This window comes from Mytilus trossulus, chromosome 4 (assembly GCF_036588685.1).
Source record: "Mytilus trossulus isolate FHL-02 chromosome 4, PNRI_Mtr1.1.1.hap1, whole genome shotgun sequence".
NCBI classification, from domain to species: domain Eukaryota; kingdom Metazoa; phylum Mollusca; class Bivalvia; order Mytilida; family Mytilidae; genus Mytilus; species Mytilus trossulus.
Genome location: NC_086376.1, coordinates 35,133,190 through 35,156,587, shown reverse-complemented (window position 1 = coordinate 35,156,587; position 23,398 = coordinate 35,133,190). Strand labels below are relative to the sequence as shown.

General features: G+C 31.5%; 3 protein-coding genes across 3 annotated transcripts in view; 1 reads left to right on the top strand and 2 right to left on the bottom strand.

Moving 5' to 3' along the window:
• Positions 1-23,398, top strand: part of LOC134715192 (COMM domain-containing protein 10-like) — a 168,804-nt gene that overhangs the window by 4,649 nt on the left and 140,757 nt on the right. The window lies entirely within an intron of this gene.
• LOC134716569 (uncharacterized) lies at positions 1,171-13,654 on the bottom strand. The gene is made up of 13 exons (XM_063579580.1): positions 13,528-13,654; positions 11,740-11,861; positions 11,350-11,421; positions 10,538-10,668; positions 9,537-9,629; positions 8,793-8,879; positions 6,674-6,778; positions 6,087-6,273; positions 4,243-4,386; positions 3,720-3,805; positions 3,213-3,283; positions 2,899-3,041; positions 1,171-1,196 (listed from the first exon to the last, which is right to left on the bottom strand). Exons 3-13 carry the CDS (start codon positions 11,372-11,374, stop codon positions 1,171-1,173), a joined length of 1,098 nt encoding a protein of 365 aa, XP_063435650.1. The 5' UTR covers positions 11,375-11,421; positions 11,740-11,861; positions 13,528-13,654.
• LOC134716568 (E3 ubiquitin-protein ligase Ufd4-like) overlaps positions 14,513-23,398 on the bottom strand; it is a 31,967-nt gene continuing 23,081 nt past the window's right edge. Inside the window, exons 9-11 of the mRNA XM_063579579.1 lie at positions 15,871-15,917; positions 15,253-15,601; positions 14,513-14,573 (exon numbers count right to left, since the gene is read on the bottom strand). Coding sequence (XP_063435649.1) covers positions 14,513-14,573; positions 15,253-15,601; positions 15,871-15,917 — 457 coding nt within the window. The remainder of the gene's footprint in view (positions 14,574-15,252; positions 15,602-15,870; positions 15,918-23,398) is intronic.

The following is a 23,398-nucleotide window of genomic DNA, read 5'->3' as shown; positions in this document are numbered from 1 at the left end:
CATATACATGTATGCAATAATAATTATGTAACTTTTCTGATGGTTTTTGTCAAAAATGAATGCATCCGTGTTCACTTTCAACCTTTTTATATATCATGTATTATCATGAAATACAACTTGCATTTAAATATTAAGGATGAACACAAATACGGCCACTTCCATTTAAACAGAAAACGTCTAAAATTTAACTAAAATGCTAAAATTATGAAGGTTTCAGTAATTTAGCATGACTTAAGGATGCTAGGACCCGAAAAATGTGCATTGTATTTTGAAAGCAGCCCATTTTTATGTTGCAGACGTATTTTACTTTCAAATGAATAACTACAAGTTTACATATTAACAATTTTGTAAAACCCTTTTTCCTTTTGGGGCCAAAAAGGGGGCGTACTGAATCAACTCCTTTGATTAAGAAATAGTTAAAAAGGCACTTGTTATTGTCAACTTCGATATCATCGGCATTATAATGGAAGACCTGTCGATAGTATTTATTTTACCTGTACCAGTATATTTAGTAGTTTTCTGATACCATTACAAAGTTTTGAAATACTAAGTCATTGTTAATGATATCAAGAAGTAGTTATATATTCATATATGTCAAATTTTCTCTAATGCAAGCTTATCTATCATTATAAGTTCTTCAGAAATTGATTTTTTTATACGATTATACATACTTCTTTAAAAGAAAAGTTCTTCTTCGAAATATAAAAATAAGATTATTTTTTTTGTTTATCGTAACATTAAAAATAAAATAGTAATTAGCACATTAGCATTCGCACTTAACAAAGTACTAGTTTTTAGATAGTAAAATCTGCCAAGTTCAGTCAAAATGTTCAAACCGGAATGATAACTATCTCAAATCAAATTGTTACCATTATAATAACTTTTTCAGTTGATGCTGTTAAAATGTACTTTATTACGCGGTAAACAAATTAAACCAGAGTCTTTTTTAGACGAAACGCGCGTCTGGCGTATATACTAAGTTCTGGTATCTATGATGAGTTTATTTAAGTACATTTTATATGTTAGATATGTGTTTATATATTCAATAATCAAAGGTACCGGGCTTATCATTTAAAACGTCAACACCGAAGTGCTGATAAATGGGCTGGTAATACCCTCGGGGACGAAACTGCATGTCCTTACAGTTAAAAATTACTTTTCCGTTTTTTTTTAATCATTTAATTCACTATTTTTACCTGTGAACAAAAACTAAAAATATCTTGTTACATATAGACATTGAGTTAGAAATATTTTTTTCATGATAACTCGCTTTATGGTTTTGTTGAATTCCAGTTACCACCTGCTGAAAACATGCTGTGCTGAAAATGTTTTCGGTTATCAAGGAGTTGTCAGTTTCTTTTCAACTTGAATGTCTAAATTGGAAGCTGCAATATTTTTTTTGAATATTCAATACTTGTTTGCACAAAGTATATAAGCTTCATTAAAGTCAAACTACATTGGGATCCTTGACATCTTTTTTTTGTGCTAAAGCAATTCTTTGTTTCATGCCAAAGATTACCAAAACGTTTGTTGTCATTTATGAAGCAAATCTTTAATCTGAAAATAAAAGAAACTTGCAAAGTAAATAAAGGCAACAGTAGTATACCGCTGTTCAAAACTCGTAAATCCATGGACATAAAACTAAAACGGGGTAACAAACTAAAACTGAAGGAAACGCATTAAATATAAGAACATTAAAATGTAACACACGCAGACACAGACTAAGCATTAGACACAATTCGACGAGAATAACAAATATAACATCAAAACCAAATTCGTGTATTTGGGATAGAAAAGTACCGTGACACGTGTTATAGTAATGTGAATTCACACTCAAATATAAGAGAAAACAAACGACACAACGGACACACAACGTTAAAATGAAACTCACACAGAAACGAACTATAATATAACAATGGTCATATTTCTGATTTGGTACAGGACATTTTTAAAAAAGGAATGGTGTGTTGAACCTGGTTTTGTGACATGCCAAACCTCACACTTTAATGGTTATATTTAATATAATACTAAAATGACAACATCATATTACTTTTTAACTTTTTTGGATTTGTGCGTTACTGATGAGTCTTTTGTAGACGAAACGCGCGCCTGGCAAATATACAAAACTTAGTCCTGTTATCTATGATAAGGTTTTTTTTAACAGGACTACAATATATATAAATAAGAGAACATATTAGACAAAGAAACACATGAATAATAGCTAATAATTCCATTTGATGTATGTTTCATTATAATACTTTATTTTGATTGGCTAACTGCACATCACGTGTTATTCCGTACGCAATTGCATCATTCAATAAAACTTTTCATTCATGATAACACGTGGTCCCACAATAAAATGCACAGGTGAATAAAATACCAAAAATATAACATTCGTATTTTCATGATCATAGCAAACAAATGTAATTTTAAGTATTGAATGCTTCTTTTTGAACTTTATAGGGTTGTAAAAGCGTTGACCGTGCGCACATTTTTAGACAAAATGTACTTCGGTCAACGCTTTTACAACCCAATAAATTTACAAAAAGAAGCATTCAATTCTTAAACAAAAGGCATCAGGTTTAAAATGCAATACGCCAGAAACGCGCATTGTCCACACAAGACTTACCACAACACCATTTAGCACCAAATAATTGTACAGAACCCACTTAACATCAAATAATACAATATCTAGAAATCTGTTACTAGTTGTGGGGATTTACACAGATTGTATACCGCAATGTAAAAAGGAGTACTTACTTAAAATAGTACAACGTTCTGCTAATACATAAACAGTCATTGTTAAATACATATTTTATTTTTGGATGAAACCTATTTTGTTTATATTTTAAACGCAAACATTTTATTCTCCCCGGATTTAAACGGTTTCTACCTTACCGAATATGTCCGAATATGTAACTACACAGTCCAATGGTTCATCACTTCTTGTGCCCAAATTGTGATGCTCCTGTTGTCTTGCAAAGCAATGTTTACTTGGCTTTATGTATCGTCTTGAGTTCTCATTATTTACAAAATCATCGCTACAAGTAATAAAACATAAGAAACGGTAAAAAACCCATTTAATTAAAGTAAGATAAAAACAATACATCATTATGGACTATCTTATTGCGTCTCTAAAATATTCATTCAATTTGACATTGCTTATATAGGTTGTTTTACCTTGTTCTGTCATTATGTGAATTAATACTTACAACAATACCACTTCAAAAAGTCCATCATATCCAATTTTGAAAACGCCTGTATTTGTTCCGTCCCATCTGACCTTTACAAATTAGATTTTTTGTTTAAATATAATTGTTTTTAAATCAATAAAATAGTGTGGCATGCAAATAACATGTTGCATTACTTTAAGTACCAATATACACATGTGTGTCATTTTTGCTGCTGTTGTTTTGATTACTTCATTTGCATTGCGGTGTAAAATCTGTTTCAATCCCCACAATATTTTGTGCTAGTACCAGATTTCTAGATATTGTATTGTGGGATGTTGAGTGTGTTTTTGTACTATTATTTTGTGCTGAATGGTGTTGTCTGTTAAACTGTCCATTGTTTTTTTTTGTTATTTTTGATTTTGATTTCTAGTTTCTAAACATATTTATATCATTTGAACATCAAGACTCTCCTTTTTCCTCTTATGTATGTAATATCAATAATCAAATATATGTTACTTAAATATCTAATTAATGAACAAAACTTACCACCACTTTGCTTTTATCTTTCACTTCAAGTACAGTTCCCAATGAACCCTTACCTCCGTCAAAATATCCATACCTCCAATCGGGACCTGTTTGTCATCAATATAATATAAACTATAAAATATATTTATATCATAATGTATACTTTATTTGATTTTTTTCGTTGAGTATAAGTAGCCTAGGCAAGGTAAATGGACCGTTTGAATGGTTTTACACTAGTAATATTTTGGGGCCCTTTATAGATTGATGTTCGGTAAGAGCCAAGGCTCCGTGTTGAAAACCGTACCTTGACCTATACTGCTTTACTTTTATAAATTGTGACTTGGATGGCGAGTTGTTTCATTGGCACTCATACCACATTTTCCTATATCCATTAAGGTCTTGCGTATAATTTAAAGATAAAATTAACTGCTAAAAATGTTTTTTTTTGTAGTTTTCATCAAACAATGAACTGAAAATCATAGGTTTTTCTCAATAATGTAATATTGTAATTTATTTATAATATTGATTGTTTAGTAAATCTTACCTCTCACAACCCTACAACCGACTGCTATCATCTCATTAACTAGTATTCTGGCTTCATTCACTTTTATTATCTGATATATATTTGTACATTCATCAAACACATATCCTAGTCGTTGCCCATTATCCCATTCTATCCATATACTGTCTAATAAAAAATATTTGAATCGATTAACGTTTGTATAAATAAGAGAAAATAAGCGGGTTTTTTTATAATTAATTAAATAATCAAACTTGAAAATGTTAGCTTCGTAAGTTGTTTTCGTTTGAGCGTCAAATATGAGATTGTTAATGAAATGTCCGCTCTAGTAAGTATGCTATCTTTTGTATTTTTGATTCATTTTCAAACCTATATTTGTTTCGGGATTTCATCTATTTTAGATTTTGTCTAGATAATAACTTTTTGGCTTATAAGACTGATACATTTGCTGATGTTTGTTAAAAATAGTAAACAAGAAACTAGCCTATTATTAGGATAGGAGCTAAAATCTATCAATTATTATAAAAGAGATATAATCTTGCATGGTGAAGATTCTTTTATTAAAAGTATATATATAAATATAGGAATAGATGTCGCGTGGAAACAGCAAGAACTAAAACTTTATTTTGTGCTTCAAATTTTAAAGCTCGTGTTTTGGTCTATTATATGTCATTATGATATACTTCTATTATGAATTACTATATACGTTGAACCATAAACGTCAAAATCATTCAATCGCGTAGTGGAATTAACTATTTTTGGATTCTCATAAATTCTACCTATAACGTTTGGACTAGTTTAAATCTCGGTCTATTTCTGTAATTTGTTCTTACATACTTTTGATTTTTTAACTCTGTATGCTTACATTGCCGATGCAAGTTTTAAAACTGTTTGTATGCACATTAAACGACAAATTTATGTGACGTATACAAATTTTATGACGCCAGATACTCAAGTCAATCCATGTGTTCGTAGATAGATGTTTTTGTGTTCTGTTAAATTGTCCCTTTTAAAATTGTTATGCGATGATGACTGATGTACCCATATTTTGACTATTTTATTAATTGTGACTGTTTATTTAACGCATCATGTAAATATAACGGAATTTGATGAGACTGTTATTAAAGAGAGAGGGTTAGCGCTATAGAACCAGGTTTAATCCACCATTTTCTACATTTGAAAATGCCTGTACCCAGTCAGGAATATGACAGTTCTTGTCTATTCGTTTTGATGCGTTTTGTTATTTGATTTTGCCATGTGATTATGGACTTTCTGTATTGATTTTCCTCTGAGTTCAGTATTTTTGTGATTTTACTTTTGAGTGAATTATGTCCATCTTTTTAAATCTAATTAGGAAGAATGCAATACTTGAGATTTTTCAATTTTGCAGGACTTTTCAATAGAACATCTATACACTTTCAAAATATAAGGTTTAAAACCAGTTTTAAACCAAACAAGTATATCAAACATAAAATGTTCTCTGCGGGCCTTCTTAATAGTTATCAAAAGTACCAGGATTATAATTTTATACGCCAGACGCGCGTTTCGTCTACATAAGACTCATCAGTGACGCTCAGATCAAAATAGTTAAAAAGCCAAATAAATACAAAGTTGAAGAGCATTGAGAATCCAAAATTCCAAAAAGTTGTGCCAAATACGGCTAAGGTAATCTACTCCTGGGGTAAGAAAATCCTTAGTATTTCGAAAAATTCAAAGTTTTGTAAACAGAAAATTTATAAAAATGACCATATAATTGAAATTCATGTCAACACCGAAATGCTGACTACTGGGCTGGTGATACCCTCGGGGACCCCATAATTATTTTTGATATCTGGCTACTTCTACACATTCAAAACTACATAAAATACCACAACGATCTTGTCCAATGACAGTCCCTGGAAGATCTAAATCTTGATCACTACAAATGCAATCAGGACGACGTCTTACTCTATCTCCTAGTTTTAGTGTATTACACTTTAGTTCCATATATTTTCCTTGCTTGTTTGCATACCTTAAAGGGTTAATAAAATCAGGCACCATATCGAGACAGTCATCCTAAAAAATAAATATTTGCTATCTTTTTTTTTTTAACTTAGCACGCTCTGATGCTTGATTGTTAAATACATACATATATATCAGTTGTGTTGCATCAGAAACTCAAACATTCATATCAATTTACGAGCATTAAAGAGCTAATCTAACCAATACTTAGTCGAGGTAAGTTTGAATATGTAAGTCGTAACTCACAGAACATATTTAGACAAAATTTTGTTAAAGGAATATTCAAAACTAAACAAACCCATTGCCAAGATTAAAGGTTGAAGCTAAATACCCTTCCCTCCCCTAAAAGTAATGTTGTTTAGAGCAGTTTGTACTCCACGAATGAAGATTTGGTTGAAGGAAACGTTAGTAACTTGATTGATATTCTTTTTTAAAGGAGTGTGTCTTGTCTTACATATCTATCACTGAAATTATGTTTGTCCGCTAACAATCTTCTGATAACTTCTCTGCTGTGATTATTGGTATATCTTATTTCTGATGCTATGTCCATTGCTATTTTCTGTGAAGAGAAAAAAAATCGTTAAATAAGTAAAAAAAATTCATATTCAAATGTATGTACTTATCTACAGGGTCGTGTTGGTTCAAAATGCCAATTGCTTAAATGCTTCATACAGTGATGCGGTATGCATGCCAATGAGACAATTCTAAACCAAGTGCCAACCTTTAGTAGTAATTCGCAATTATAGGTTATCATACGGCATCCAATAATGAGCAAATCCCACATCGAAAGAAACAATTCAAAGGCCCCGAATTGAAAAACGTTAACATATCAATATGAAACAAGACTACTAATGGTTTAATATATGTATAAAATAATAACAGAAAAACAAATATGATACACAGAAACACCGAATTTGAACATGATATTATTTTGAATTGGCACATACCTTCATCGGAGAGAAATGCCATAGATGAGCAAATTATTAAAATCAGTTGAAAATTGCTGATCTCATTAAATCGATTCCAGGCGAAAAAAAAAAGGAACAAAAAGAGACAATCCAAAAGACGAAATACTCAAAATACAGATCTGAGAGTAAAACCATACAAATCAAAGACAATGGGTGTTTAGATTTAAAAACCAGTTGAACTTACACAGTCAAGTTTATGTCACGGTTTGAGGCCTATTTACCATTCTTAATATGATTTGTTTTCTTGTAACTGTAAGATTTATTGTATTGTAAGAGTATTTTGGATATTATCGCGAAGAGATCATACATCCTTTTTAAACCTATCATATACAACAGTTAAAGGAGTTATTGCCCTTCAGACACTTGATTAATTGAATAAAGCGTAGTTATGGTTCAATTTCGTAATACATAGGATCTTTACTGGCATAGAAAGAAACAAAGAAAAAAGACTTAAGGTATACAAGATGTAAATAAAAGTATCAAATTGTAGCATCCTAATTGTGATCTTTCCATTTCTATGTAGCAATTTTCGTGCTAAGCCTGCATACGAAGTATATATTTCCCAATCGATACGATATTCCCGGGGTTGTTTTTCCTATCATGATTTCCTTGATAGAAGGTTTCTGCTCAAAAGGACGCTATTAATCCAAGAGTTACAAATGGTGAAGTTCAAATCACTCCTTCTTAAATTTTACGAACGCCATCTCGAGTTGGTTAACCGTTATGGTATAATAACTATGTCACAGATGATATCGGATAAGTAACTTATGTCGTTAATCCATCTCACCTTTCCACGAATGTGACCAACAGAAGTAGACTATTTACCGGGGTTGTAATAACATGAGCAACACGACGGGTGCCAAATGTTGAGCAGGATCTACTTACCCTTCCGGATTACACCTTAGATCACCCCCAACTTTAAGGGAGATCATGTTGCCTTGTCTTTAGTTTTCTATGTTGTGTACTTTTATTTATCCGATTGCCCTTTTTTAGCAATGGCGTGGTCAGTTTATTTTTGATCGATGAGTTTGACTGTCCCCCTGGTATCTTTCGCCCCTCTTTTGCATTCACGTCCATCAAAAGTACCCACAAACCATCTGATTTTGGATTAAGTCTAAAGAAACTTAGCATATAACGACAAAAGGAATATTGTCAAATTGGTTGTTAATTGTCTCCATTTTCTCTAAAGAAATATATTATAGATTATTTAACCAAAATGAGATATATGCGATCAATCATATTTTTTTTCAAATCAGTTTAACGTTATTTTTAAGATGAAATCAACAGTCACTTTTGATATTTAAGGTTAAAATCATATATCTTTTTTGGATTGAAAATGTAGGGTAACATTATTTGTTTTGAATCCGTGTAAATTGGTTATCCAAGGGACATTTCATACCAGAAATAACAAATTTTATTCCTGATTGCATAATATATTTCAATCACTCATATAGATTTTTTTTTATTGGTGACTGGAGTTTTTAAACCGAAAGTTTAGACTGTTAAAAAGTAACAAGTACTAGAGTATAGATTCAACTTTCATGTTCTTATTTATTCGCAAATTTCTAAATCGGATTAAAAAACGTTCCTATTAAATATTTATACCAGAACTTTTGACATCAGAGTCAATCGAATTATTTCATCATCTGGTATAATTTTTCCATTCGTCGTCTTAACAGCCTTTTCCAAAGTCTGTAAAATGTAAATTTGTGCAATTATCACATATGAGAAAAAATTGAAACGGGTAATCAATCCGGAAAACAAATTTCTTCGTAAACATATAGGAGTGTAATATTAATTAAAGTATATACGTCCTTTTAGAATGAAAATGTTTGTTTGTGTTGTTTTTTAACGGCGACTATACTGCTTGGGTTTTTCTCATTGTTGATGACTGTATGTGTGCCTATATTAACTTACATCTACTTGGACTTGGATGGATAATTGTCTCACTGCAATAATACCACATTTCCATATACCCAGATAAAAAAAAATCTTAAAAAACTAGGGATAACATCTGTTGGATAACTTAAACAAAATCTATAATTTTTTTTATTATTGATCAACATTTACGATTTGCTATCAAAAAATATAATTATTTCTTCAAAAAGTTTTCAGACAATAATGCATCCAGGAATACTAAAAGCTCATTATCATATCACACGATGAATTGTCATTTCGCATCTAACAGTATATAGACAACAGCCGACTTTTGAAGAATACATGATAACCAGTAAATATGATTTTAGTTATTGTTGTTGCTTACTTGCTGTCTGATTTACGTTAACCATTATCAGTATCTTATTAAGTTGATATATATATATATAGATAGAAACTATAAAATATACTAACAATGTTATGATAATTTCCTCCAACAGGTACATAGAATATCTTAGTAGTTGTACACGCTATCATATTCATTACACCATTCACGTCAGGTTTTACCTTCAAAACAAGGAAACACAATTAAACAATAACATGTTTAAACAGGAGACTGCGTTGAGGCTTGGACTGAGTCGTGTGTGTTTATTCTGTGTTGGTCTTTGAATTATGTGTTCGGGTTTTGTTTTCTGTAATTAGTTGATACTTCAGTTTCATTATATATATCTTCAATTTTATATTCATTTGATAAAATTTACTGTTTGCAATAGCATTAATTGTTCTAAATAATAAGGATGTTCTTATGCCAAGCATAAAACCATAGCGGTATTTGACACAACCTTTTTCAAATTTTTATTTTCAGTGCTGTACAACTTTGTACTTTTTTCCACTTTCGACCTTTATATCTGGGCGTCACTGGTGAGTCTTGTGTGGACGAGACGCGTTTTTGGATTATTGAATTGTAAACCTGATGCTTTTTTGTTATCTATTAATCATGTGTTTCTTGGTCTAATACGTTCTCCTATTTATTAGTATTGTAGTCCTGTAATATTATGTTGTCATTTCAAAGTTATATTTAACATTTATCAATATGGATGGTGTGTAAGCATAACTTATAATCCACACAACAAAGTGGATATTCATTAACCAAAAACAAGAGACTTAACTTGATTTAAAAATGTTCTTAAGAGATTGAAATTGAGTAGCTATTAAATTCATCTAACGACTATTAAATCCCTCGAAATTGATTCCTCTGCATGTTTACAAATTTACTCAGGAACTCAGATATACTAAAATAAATATCAGTATGCACTATAACACTACACCAAGAAAATTAAGAAAGAACGTTTTGAGTTATTTGGATTTAAAAATCTTTAACGAATGTACTTTCTGACACCATACTTTATAGCTCTACAACTATCTTTATCGAAAATGAAGACATACACATATAACGTATCCATATATTTACGTACTGGTAAGTTTCCAAATGTCACCACAAGATCGTCATCCAAATCTACCGATGGCATGTTTTGGTCTGAAGATCCATTCGTGAAAACAATTATATGCGGCTGTAAAGCTGTATCTTGCATGTAACCTACACCACCTTTATGTATGAAACAGAACAGAGGCGTCATCAGAGTATCTCTTTGTTTCATTTGATATCTGATTATACAAACTGAATTGCTATTTATCTTTGTTTATCCAATATTTTCTATTTTCAGTGGTTTAAACGTAGGCTTTAACCTGATTAAAATAAACACGAGAAGAACGTGGTGTACCACTCGGAAGCTCTTTGCTTTGTTTAATATTTATGAATAGGTCGTACCGCTGCTATGGACAATTAGTTTCTTGAAGGTTCTTGATTGGTAACCATTTGTTGTTGGTATGAATCATATGTATGATATGTTTCTAAAAAAAAGGGTGCAATGAAAAAATGTTACTGCTTACACATCTTAATGGGAAACTCGTGCGGTTTTATGTTCATACTTGAGGTATTGCGGCTCAGCTCAGTAATTAATATTTCTGCTTGTGCTATATCAATTACCAAGAATTATATCTGACAAAAGACAAATTCAAAAATATTTGAATGATTCGAATATTGGTCGTTCCATTTTATGATAACGAAATTGAATGACAGGAAAGACATTTACAACAGTAGACTATTGCCCTGTCGCATCTCAATCTTCATGTTTGTTCAATCTGGTTTGTTTCACTCCCGTTTGTGTTCTTTTAATCATGCCTTTCGGGACTTTTTCAAATTTAGAATTATTTAAAATTTACATACATGATACAACCCCAGCCAACCCCATCAGAAGTCCTCCAATGATGTGTGCATCCCCTTCTGGCTTTAATTTACCTTTAAATAATACAACAGTACATATTTGATACATGTGTTTATTGATATATACATGACAAATATATGCAAATTCTTGAAAACACTCAAAAGTTAAAAACTACAGAAGAATATAATCTTTATTTTTAGTAGCTTTGTATAACTTACAAAAGGAACTATTAAATCATCAAGATTTCAAAACAATATTTAATTAATTTACATCTTTATCGAATTGTTTATAAGAATTAATCTGACAAAAGAACATAACACAACAGATAAATTCTTATTCAGATATGTTTTTTGTTAAGGAACTGATTTTACTTGCAGCTTTAAAAATAGTACCTAACAATTCTAAAATCAAGTCATAGTCATTAGTTGCCTCTTGAATAAGCCTGTTTGTCTTCCGAAGACAGCGATACCGATTCCATTATCAATATTTGTGCGTTCAAATTGTTGTTTGATGCCTGTAAAAATTGAAGGTAAATTAGCATTTTTACTTTATAAAGTCGACAGTTTATATAAAAACGCATTATTTAACGTTTATACCAAAGAAACCTTTTACAAATCTTACTCCTGTATAAACTATATTGAATTTGGCGTAAGTTTAGTTGCCCCTGTAACCGACTTTTTTTAAATGTCGAAGTCCACAAAGACACTTCCTCCACAAAGTTGACTCTAGATGAATTTGGCTATCTATGTTAGGTATTTTTGATATATAGCTCTTTAACGATTTTCAAATGTTTGGCGTTTAGCGTTCCTGATGAAGGTAAATCTAGAAAAGCGCTTCGGACGCAGGTAATTATTAAACGTGTTGTTTTCAATATTTGAAATAAAAGCGATGGTCTACAAGGTTTGCTTTTGTTGGTTTGAAGTAGGCGACGTGATTTTGGTTTGTTAATTTTTCAACTATATTTGTAGTGATGGCCTCGAGCTCACTTCTACTTTGAAATATCTACGAATAACTAAAGCACTGACCAATTTCTCTTTGCTGTGCAAAGTGAGTCTAGTATTTTTGTGTTTTTAAAATAGAATACGAAAAATCATGTAAGATATAAGTTTTTTTGAATTTTGACTGTAAGGCGCGGCTTGCGTCTCCAAAAGACCCGAATCAAAAACCTTAAAACGCAATAAATTGTACGAAGTGGAAGTGCATTGACTGCCCAGCAAAGTTCTGTTATGTTTTGCATCATTGTGGCAGTTGTTTTCGAATTGCTCGTTTAAATGTATTATGGCATTTGTTTTGGTTGCAGTTCAATATTTCTGTTGTTCCGTTGTTTTCTTCTGTAGTTTGCAACCCGAATTTGTTTTCTCGTAATCAATGTATGACTTTTGAACAGCGGTATACTACTGTTGCCCTTATTTAGAACATGTAGCTCATGTAATATATTCCTTTGGTAGACATCCTTAGTACTGCAAACAATTGAAAGTTATATCAACAGTTGATTATTAAATATGGAAACATAAATTATATATATACATCTGGAAAATGAACCAATGTACAGTTGATTATGAAAATCTATAAATTAATACTACATTCTACAGATAATCGTGATTTTTTTTAATTCGGTTTCAGATTAGAACACCTTTTACCATTAATGAATTTGGGTGGTGTGTGCATAAATAAAGATTAGCACGGAACCATGCCATTTTGATTTCTGGTGATTTTTCACCGAGTGCACATCCTAAGCGTAAATATATCTCTATTTTAACTTTATGCTCAGACTATTAACATTTTATTATCAAGGGTGTGACCCTAACATGAAAAATATTTAACAGACCTCTTAGAATGAACAACTGAAATTTATCTTCATTTATGATCATCTTCACGAACACGCAGGCGAGAAACGTATGAATTTGAATGTATAAACGCCTTACATTTGAGTAGAGGTGATATTGCTACAGAGAACATCAGAGGTTGATTATAGCCAAACTAAACTGAATGATCACAAATTCTGAAAACAAGCTAGGACAGTTATGTATCGGTATTATGTTTAAGGGTTGTCCATTGTTGAAGGGCATACGTTGCTAACTTCTACGTCGTTTGATCATGGACAGTTATATTACATCTACTTATTTTGATATTGCATACTCCACCTGCAGCTTAAGAATTATCTTTTGATTTACACTTACCCTTAACATACTGGATTACGGTCGATTTCATTTTTCGAAAATATCCTGCCATACGTTCAGAAGTATCTAACACCAAAATAACATCTAACGATCCTCCAATTTTTACTAGTCCTGATTCTATTCTGAAGGAAGCTGAAAACATTGGTATTGATAATGGTTCAAAAAGGAAGTGTAAGAGTTATATTTAACAAGATGAGGTGGTCATGGAAATTATTTTATCCTGTATATCATTACTCAGCCTCCTAACGAAAGGATTTCTTTATCCAATTTTTTTTTACATGAAATATAAAAAAAAAACAACCCAGCGGTACTAAGAAGTAAACGAAATTACGCAAATCATTCTAAGGAGTAAATATATATATATAGATATATTCAATTGTGAACACGTACCATGCGCTATTACCTGATTGGTGTACTTTATCCATTCCGTGATTGTTCTTTGTTGATCCATATCAAAAAGCCCCACTGTCAAAGTATCAACATCATTGTAAAATAAGTTATGTATCGTGCAGAATGTAAACTGGACCAGCCTTCAAAGGAAGAGTTTGGTGATAACAGGTCTGTTCACAACAACAACAAAAAACGGATCCCACTAGTTTGTTTTCCTCTTATTCAGCCCCATTGTTGTGGCTAAATTTCTCAATCCTGCATATATTTCTTGTGACATTTTTTTTTCTTTCTTTGATTAGGTTTTACTATAGAGTCCTCGCTTTAACACATGTTTGTATTTTTTTTGTGATTCAATATAAATTGGTTTCATTGTATCACATGGTTTAGTACCCGTTAATTAAAAATCATCAGTATAAAAGGCTTTTTATGTTGATAAACAATCACTCATTCAATATCACTGATAATTTTAATTGCATGCATGCGTACATGCATTTTCAGATAATAAATTTTACTCTTTCTGACATGCTTAAATATAAAGCATGTTCTATATAATTGATTGTAAATTCGATATCAAATATACATTTTACATACTAGATCATGTAGAAATACTACCTTCGAATTCATCTTGCGATCTTCTTCTCAGTCGCCCAGTTGAACTGAATATAAATATATTAGAAGAATCATTTTATTTTCGTAGAATGATATTTATTAATTTTGGAAAAAGGAATCTGTAAAATTATTATATCTCTATTTTAATGAATTATGTTGTTGCAATAGGTAAAACTTAATTAACTAGAATAGCTATCAATTTTTATAATGTATTTTTTCTAAAATAGTACGAATCTAAGACATCCTTTTCTCAATCGATCAAATAGCATGAAAACTGAAAGTTGATCATCTAAAACCTGTTTTCCCCTATTAAATCACATTTTTATATAACATAAATAGGAAATATATACCTCGAAACTAAATCGAAAAAGAAAGTCTACATTGCAATAACTGTTGTATGACAACAGATATACAAGACTTTGCCGGTATACCCATCACATGCATTCAAGAACTAAAATGGACAGCAACAACATTAAACAGATCACGCGTTACCACTTTTAAATCAAAAATGGAAATATATCAGGTGATGCGGAAGGGTAAGTAGGATGTACAACAGGTAGATTTTGGAAATCGATATAGATCACAAAACGATATTTTTTAAATAATGACTTTAGTCGTATAAAGTACTTTTGGAAGAAGTGTAAGAGGGCGAAAGATACCCGAGGAACATTCTTTACATTAAACAAAAATTTCATTTTATTGAAATGTGTAACATATAAAACAAACCTTTCTTGTGAAATCATTGACGTTTCTTCCTGTTTAATATTATGCGAAAGGGATTCTTCTGTTTGGAGGTCCAAAATTAAAACGTTATTGGTAGTTCCTTTTTTAAGGCATTCTTGATCATTTCCTAGAGTATTCAATGTGCAGTTTTGACTTGTTGGACTTCTTGAACGAACTTTATGTTTTTCACCAATGGCTTCCTCGCAAGGTACATAATTTCGTACATTGTCTACAACTAAATTTAATCCTCTTGTATCGTTCATCAAAGTGGATACATCTTTGGTCAATTCTTCTGACGTGCTTGCGTCATCCAGAAATTGTGTTTCTATTTTTTGTACATGTTGCTCAATCTCTTAATATATAACATATTGTTAGCACATATATATGTTACGAATGCATTGCTAATTGCCTCACAGTTTTAAAGCCAAACGATAGTACATGTAATTTGAATATTTAAACACAAATTAATACAGGCGCAAATTAAAACTCTAATCAAAACTCAAAATAACAAATATTTATCGACATACTTTTTTAGTTCCAATTGATTCTATCGTCATTTGAAGAAAACGTGATTAAAATACGATGCCGTTTCAGCATTCTCTAATTTAGAAATATACTTACTTTGAATTTTATTCGATGCAGCAGCTACTTGTAAAGACCATGCCTCGCTGAAATATATGTTAAAACTTTATGAAAAAATGTATAGCATCTTAATACATCATATAAAAAAAACTAAAGATTTCAAGATTAACTTGCAGTTTTTTACTATTTCACTACAAAAAAATCTGAAGACATAGTTTGCCTGAAAAATCAAAATTTGAGTATCGATCTTTATAACAATATATATCTAATTATAAAAAGATGATGTTGCTAAAATTAGTTCTGAAAATGCATTTCATTAAAAATCCTTGCTGTATCTACCTATTCATAATTAAGGATAAAGGTTCATTTGATAATAGTGTGGAGAATAGACAAATTGATATTCACCAGTTGGATGTCATACGATACGATATTTCTGCGTGCGTTTTCTGCAATCCACGAATAGCCTGCTCCATGGCAATAACCTTAAAAGAGAAAAAAAAACGTCAAATAGAGAGTCAGGATATTAAAACTCATTATAATTTTAGTCACATTTTTTAACCATGTCAAGTAGAATAAAAATCATCAATAATAATTCTTTGAGTATAACATTAAATTTTTCAACCATGTTTGGGCAATTAAGATGTCTTTATATATGTGGTTTTTTTTTGTAATTTTATTTTTAACTCACTATACAACTGTAGTCATCATGTACTCAGGCTATGTTGCAATTTAATCATTTTATCATTGATATAATAAAACAAAAAAATATAAGCATACCTCATTCAAGAGCCTGTTTTCCATTTCCATTTTCCTATTAAATCATGGTATATTGTCAAATATTCTTTAAAATAAAATTATTTTGAGTACCTATCAGTGTTGTGTTCCGTATACAATTGTTTTTGATCATATACAATAGGAAAATGTATTATGATGGTCAATGAGACCACACTCTATCGGAGAACAAATGACGATATCGTTAACAGCTACGATTCCCCGTACGGCCTTTAACAATGAGCATATCCCTATAGCTTTAAAAAGCCATGACAAAGAGAAAACAATTCAAAGAGAAAACGAAAACTACAGGTTTAATTTAGTTACAAAATTATGAACGAAAAACTAAAATATTTACAGCAACAAAAGACAACAATTTCATCTCAGGCTTGTGACATAAGAATATATCGAATGTGTCAAAAACTCTCCAAATCTCTCCTTAATCCAGGAGAGAAGTATACCAGAACAACTTAAAAACATGAAACACAAACTATAAAAATCATCCGGAAAGGGCTTGACTCATCAGATCGAAACAAAGCAGAAAACAAACAACAAAACAAACCACAGATCGGACCTAGCAGATAATGTTTTTATCCAACATAACTAAAATGACAATACCTCTAATGAATTTAGTGTAACTACGTTATTAGCGATCACAGAAAAAAATTGACCTTCAGCAATGTAAAAATGTAGGTATTGACAGATTATTTGAGAATTAGATAAAAGGAGACAATGTTTTAAACATAATATTTTAACATAAAGTATAATTCTGGGAAACAATTGTGCACGAAATTTGTTAAGATTTCTTAACATTGTTTCAATCTACCTGTAAGTTATGTATGTTGAATTGTCACAATTCTTTGTCCAATATACTTTCTTCTTAAGATCATATGTACATTAGCATATCTTTAAAATTCAAAATTTGATAAATATTCATTCGAGTTGATTTTCATAGTTTAAGTGAGTGACTGACTGGACAGTGGCCTAATATATTTTCTATTTGTCTCATCCTTATTAACATACTATATAGTAAAAAATCATTTCTGTAGATCACCGAAAGGGGAAGTGGTCTAGAACACAGTATTATTTTATTTAGGGGGTTCACTATACACGCAAATTTTTATTAGTCTTCACTTCAAGGTTAATCGAGCAAATTTTATTTAATAAGGCTTTTTACAGTTTTTTTTACTTTACTACGGGCTCATAAGGATCTTAAATCTGATTTTATTGCTGTGTCCACAATAGACACAGCAATAATATTCTACGTATTTCACCTGTATCGGTTTGGACAATTCCATGGACTATTCCATACACACACCATTATGCTTAAGGGGTTTTCATATGTCATGTCAAGATGATATAGGCTATTTACCGTTGTTTGCCACAAAAAAAATCTGGTAAAGTCACTTTTCTGAAAAACCAATATAAATATAGTTAACATATTTATATATTTAATCTAACTGTGTTCATTGACCCGAATTTTTTAATGACAACACACACCTAAAATTCGTTTTGGTCTATTCCATGACATTTGCGCGGGAAATATTCATCAGAGACTTTTTAAAATAATTTTAATGGACGTTCATTTGGAAAATTTTACTATCTATTTTATGTGAACAATTGTCATATGTTTTTGTTTTTCATACATTTAAAGGATCAACGTTATTTAAATTCCGTATATCTTCATTTGACATCAGGTTTGTACGCATTTAGTCTCTTCTCTAGTCTATAATCAAAACTGAAGGCCGCGAAGGGACACATGTCATGATGACACGTGCTGCACAATCCCACACATTTCACATTATGTAATAAAATTCTACTGTTTGCGATAAAAATATTCACTGTTTAGGGGTTTTGAAATTAGGTCTTACATAGTTGATGCGTATCCGATCCGTGATTTGTATATATTTCAATGGTGCTCTCGGTAAGGCCAAAAAATATATGTTTGATTATGGGTACCTGACCGATCCTATTTTGAGCACCCACCCTAAGCCATTTTATTGCCGTAGTAAGAAATAATCCAATCATTATAAATAGGGGAACTCTCGCCCCATGGACAACTCGGACCACACAATTCAAAATCATGGCACAAAAAATAAAATGGACAAAATAATAAAAAGAAAATACCGACCTACCTACCTACCCTACATATTTTGATGATGTAACCTTAAACAGACATGTTAGTTTTCTCGTTTGAATTGTTTTACATTGTCTTATCAGGGCCTTTTATAGCTGACTGCGGTATGGGCTTTTCTCATTGTAACATGTACAACAATCAAACATCAACCCACACTAAACTGAATGTAATTCAAAGACATCTAGAGGTTGATATCAGAGGTGGATTTAGGGGGGGGGCCCTGCTTTTTGAGAAAAAAATTGGTTGCTTATATAGGGAATCACTGAATCGTGACTGGAGCGAGCCCCCTCTTAGGTCAGTCAGTGGGCTCCCACTTTAGAAAATTTCTGGATTCGCCACTGGATATACAGTATCAAACAGAAGATAAAAAAGGGAACACTATGGTGAATTTTAGAGATTAATATTATTTCATGTACATGCATTTGAAATATTTAAGATATATTGTTTCCCTTTTTTTTGTTCTAGGTTCCACGGTGACCTAGCTTCCATTTTCGAAAACTGTGATTTAAATGCTAGTCTATTAGAGGGATATTTCCTTGTCATTGGTTGTAGATATGGAATCTTATTTTACCATGAAGTCAGATTTGAAAATGACTTTGGGAATGAAGATATCGTAAAGACTGAATGTCAGTTTTAGTCTTATATATCTATAATACTAAAATTACGAGGTCCAATTTGTCAGCCGTCATCGCATAAAAACGACGAATCAAAGAATTCGACTTTATATATAACTAATATAGTACAAAGGTGTAGATTAAAAATTACACCACTCCAGGCCCTTTTGTTTTCCACGTAATTAATATTGCCAATAATTAAGAAGTTTCGGATCGAGTCCGATACCGATACCAAAAATTAATAGTATATTCACCTGTTACCGATTACCTTATTTGTACGTTCCGCGTCTGACAGGTGCACCACCAAACGGTGTATTCAGGATTAATATGCTATATACACGGGTCGTATCCACAGGGTTGAAACTACTAAATTGTCAAATTTTAATCAGTTTAGACTTTCTAAGATACATTGTAACAATACAAATACTAAAATCTGGACTTAAAATAAGGCGTATAGGTACAGTTTTCAATTTGTTAGCCGGCATGACGTAAAACAGCGAATCAAAGAATTCAATTTTATTTACAACTAATACATGTATGTATATGACAATGTATGACAATGCTGTTGTTTAAAAAAAATACTCCATTCCAGGAACTTTTGTTTTTCAAATAATTAATATTACCAATAATTGATAAGTTCCAGTTCGACGGTTTCAATCAGAAAGATTTGAAAGCAGAGAAAACTGTGTATCGTTTAATCGGCATAACTTTATCAGATAAAAATACTAATACTAAAATAAGGCTTGCACATAGTTATATACGTTAACTCAGTCATGGACCTGCGACACCACGTGTCTGTTCTAGTGTACTTTATAATTTTAGTCTTGCATGTACATAATTATGTGTACATATATCACTGATTCAGTGGCAATGGTAAATAGACACTGACAAGTCTTAGATAATATTTTATAGTTTTGAATGTTTTGTCCGTTGACTAAAATTAGGTGGAGGTTTGTGTGTTCTTATTTCCAACAGAGGTAAACTCAACACATATCAATATGTGCATGAAGCAAATTGATAGTTGCTAGATACGGAATGATTGTAAAATTTCTTAACATTGTTTCAATCTACCTGTAAGTTATGTATGTTGAATTGTCACAATTCTTTGTCCAATATACTTTCTTCTTAAGATCATATGTACATTAGCATATCTTTAAAATTCAAAATTTGATAAATATTCATTCGAGTTGATTTTCATAGTTTAAGTGAGTGACTGACTGGACAGTGGCCTAATATATTTTCTATTTGTCTCATCCTTATTAACATACTATATAGTAAAAAATCATTTCTGTAGATCACCGAAAGGGGAAGTGGTCTAGAACACAGTATTATTTTATTTAGGGGGTTCACTATACACGCAAATTTTTATTAGTCTTCACTTCAAGGTTAATCGAGCAAATTTTATTTAATAAGGCTTTTTACAGTTTTTTTTACTTTACTACGGGCTCATAAGGATCTTAAATCTGGTTTTATTGCTGTGTCCACAATAGACACAGCAATAATATTCTACGTATTTCACCTGTATCGGTTTGGACAATTCCATGGACTATTCCATACACACACCATTATGCTTAAGGGGTTTTCATATGTCATGTCAAGATGATATAGGCTATTTACCGTTGTTTGCCACAAAAAAAATCTGGTAAAGTCACTTTTCTGAAAAACCAATATAAATATAGTTAACATATTTATATATTTAATCTAACTGTGTTCATTGACCCGAATTTTTTAATGACAACACACACCTAAAATTCGTTTTGGTCTATTCCATGACATTTGCGCGGGAAATATTCATCAGAGACTTTTTAAAATAATTTTAATGGACGTTCATTTGGAAAATTTTACTATCTATTTTATGTGAACAATTGTCATATGTTTTTGTTTTTCATACATTTAAAGGATCAACGTTATTTAAATTCCGTATATCTTCATTTGACATCAGGTTTGTACGCATTTAGTCTCTTCTCTAGTCTATAATCAAAACTGAAGGCCGCGAAGGGACACATGTCATGATGACACGTGCTGCACAATCCCACACATTTCACATTATGTAATAAAATTCTACTGTTTGCGATAAAAATATTCACTGTTTAGGGGTTTTGAAATTAGGTCTTACATAGTTGATGCGTATCCGATCCGTGATTTGTATATATTTCAATGGTGCTCTCGGTAAGGCCAAAAAATATATGTTTGATTATGGGTACCTGACCGATCCTATTTTGAGCACCCACCCTAAGCCATTTTATTGCCGTAGTAAGAAATAATCCAATCATTATAAATAGGGGAACTCTCGCCCCATGGACAACTCGGACCACACAATTCAAAATCATGGCACAAAAAATAAAATGGACAAAATAATAAAAAGAAAATACCGACCTACCTACCTACCCTACATATTTTGATGATGTAACCTTAAACAGACATGTTAGTTTTCTCGTTTGAATTGTTTTACATTGTCTTATCAGGGCCTTTTATAGCTGACTGCGGTATGGGCTTTTCTCATTGTAACATGTACAACAATCAAACATCAACCCACACTAAACTGAATGTAATTCAAAGACATCTAGAGGTTGATATCAGAGGTGGATTTAGGGGGGGGGCCCCTGCTTTTTGAGAAAAAAATTGGTTGCTTATATAGGGAATCACTGAATCGTGACTGGAGCGAGCCCCCTCTTAGGTCAGTCAGTGGGCTCCCACTTTAGAAAATTTCTGGATTCGCCACTGGATATACAGTATCAAACAGAAGATAAAAAAGGGAACACTATGGTGAATTTTAGAGATTAATATTATTTCATGTACATGCATTTGAAATATTTAAGATATATTGTTTCCCTTTTTTTTGTTCTAGGTTCCACGGTGACCTAGCTTCCATTTTCGAAAACTGTGATTTAAATGCTAGTCTATTAGAGGGATATTTCCTTGTCATTGGTTGTAGATATGGAATCTTATTTTACCATGAAGTCAGATTTGAAAATGACTTTGGGAATGAAGATATCGTAAAGACTGAATGTCAGTTTTAGTCTTATATATCTATAATACTAAAATTACGAGGTCCAATTTGTCAGCCGTCATCGCATAAAAACGACGAATCAAAGAATTCGACTTTATATATAACTAATATAGTACAAAGGTGTAGATTAAAAATTACACCACTCCAGGCCCTTTTGTTTTCCACGTAATTAATATTGCCAATAATTAAGAAGTTTCGGATCGAGTCCGATACCGATACCAAAAATTAATAGTATATTCACCTGTTACCGATTACCTTATTTGTACGTTCCGCGTCTGACAGGTGCACCACCAAACGGTGTATTCAGGATTAATATGCTATATACACGGGTCGTATCCACAGGGTTGAAACTACTAAATTGTCAAATTTTAATCAGTTTAGACTTTCTAAGATACATTGTAACAATACAAATACTAAAATCTGGACTTAAAATAAGGCGTATAGGTACAGTTTTCAATTTGTTAGCCGGCATGACGTAAAACAGCGAATCAAAGAATTCAATTTTATTTACAACTAATACATGTATGTATATGACAATGTATGACAATGCTGTTGTTTAAAAAAAATACTCCATTCCAGGAACTTTTGTTTTTCAAATAATTAATATTACCAATAATTGATAAGTTCCAGTTCGACGGTTTCAATCAGAAAGATTTGAAAGCAGAGAAAACTGTGTATCGTTTAATCGGCATAACTTTATCAGATAAAAATACTAATACTAAAATAAGGCTTGCACATAGTTATATACGTTAACTCAGTCATGGACCTGCGACACCACGTGTCTGTTCTAGTGTACTTTATAATTTTAGTCTTGCATGTACATAATTATGTGTACATATATCACTGATTCAGTGGCAATGGTAAATAGACACTGACAAGTCTTAGATAATATTTTATAGTTTTGAATGTTTTGTCCGTTGACTAAAATTAGGTGGAGGTTTGTGTGTTCTTATTTCCAACAGAGGTAAACTCAACACATATCAATATGTGCATGAAGCAAATTGATAGTTGCTAGATACGGAATGATTGTACCAC

Excerpts from the sequence above, each read along its gene's own strand:
- LOC134716569 (XM_063579580.1), bottom strand. The coding sequence starts at position 11,374 with ATGGGGTTGGCTGGGGTTGTATCAT. Across the intron at positions 3,042-3,212 it reads CTTTTTGAAGTGGTATTGTT|CGATGATTTTGTAAATAATG; the intron begins GTAAGTATTAAT and ends TATTACTTGTAG. Across the intron at positions 1,197-2,898 it reads TACATATTCGGACATATTCG|GTAAAAATAGTGAATTAAAT; the intron begins GTAAGGTAGAAA and ends TTTTGTTCACAG.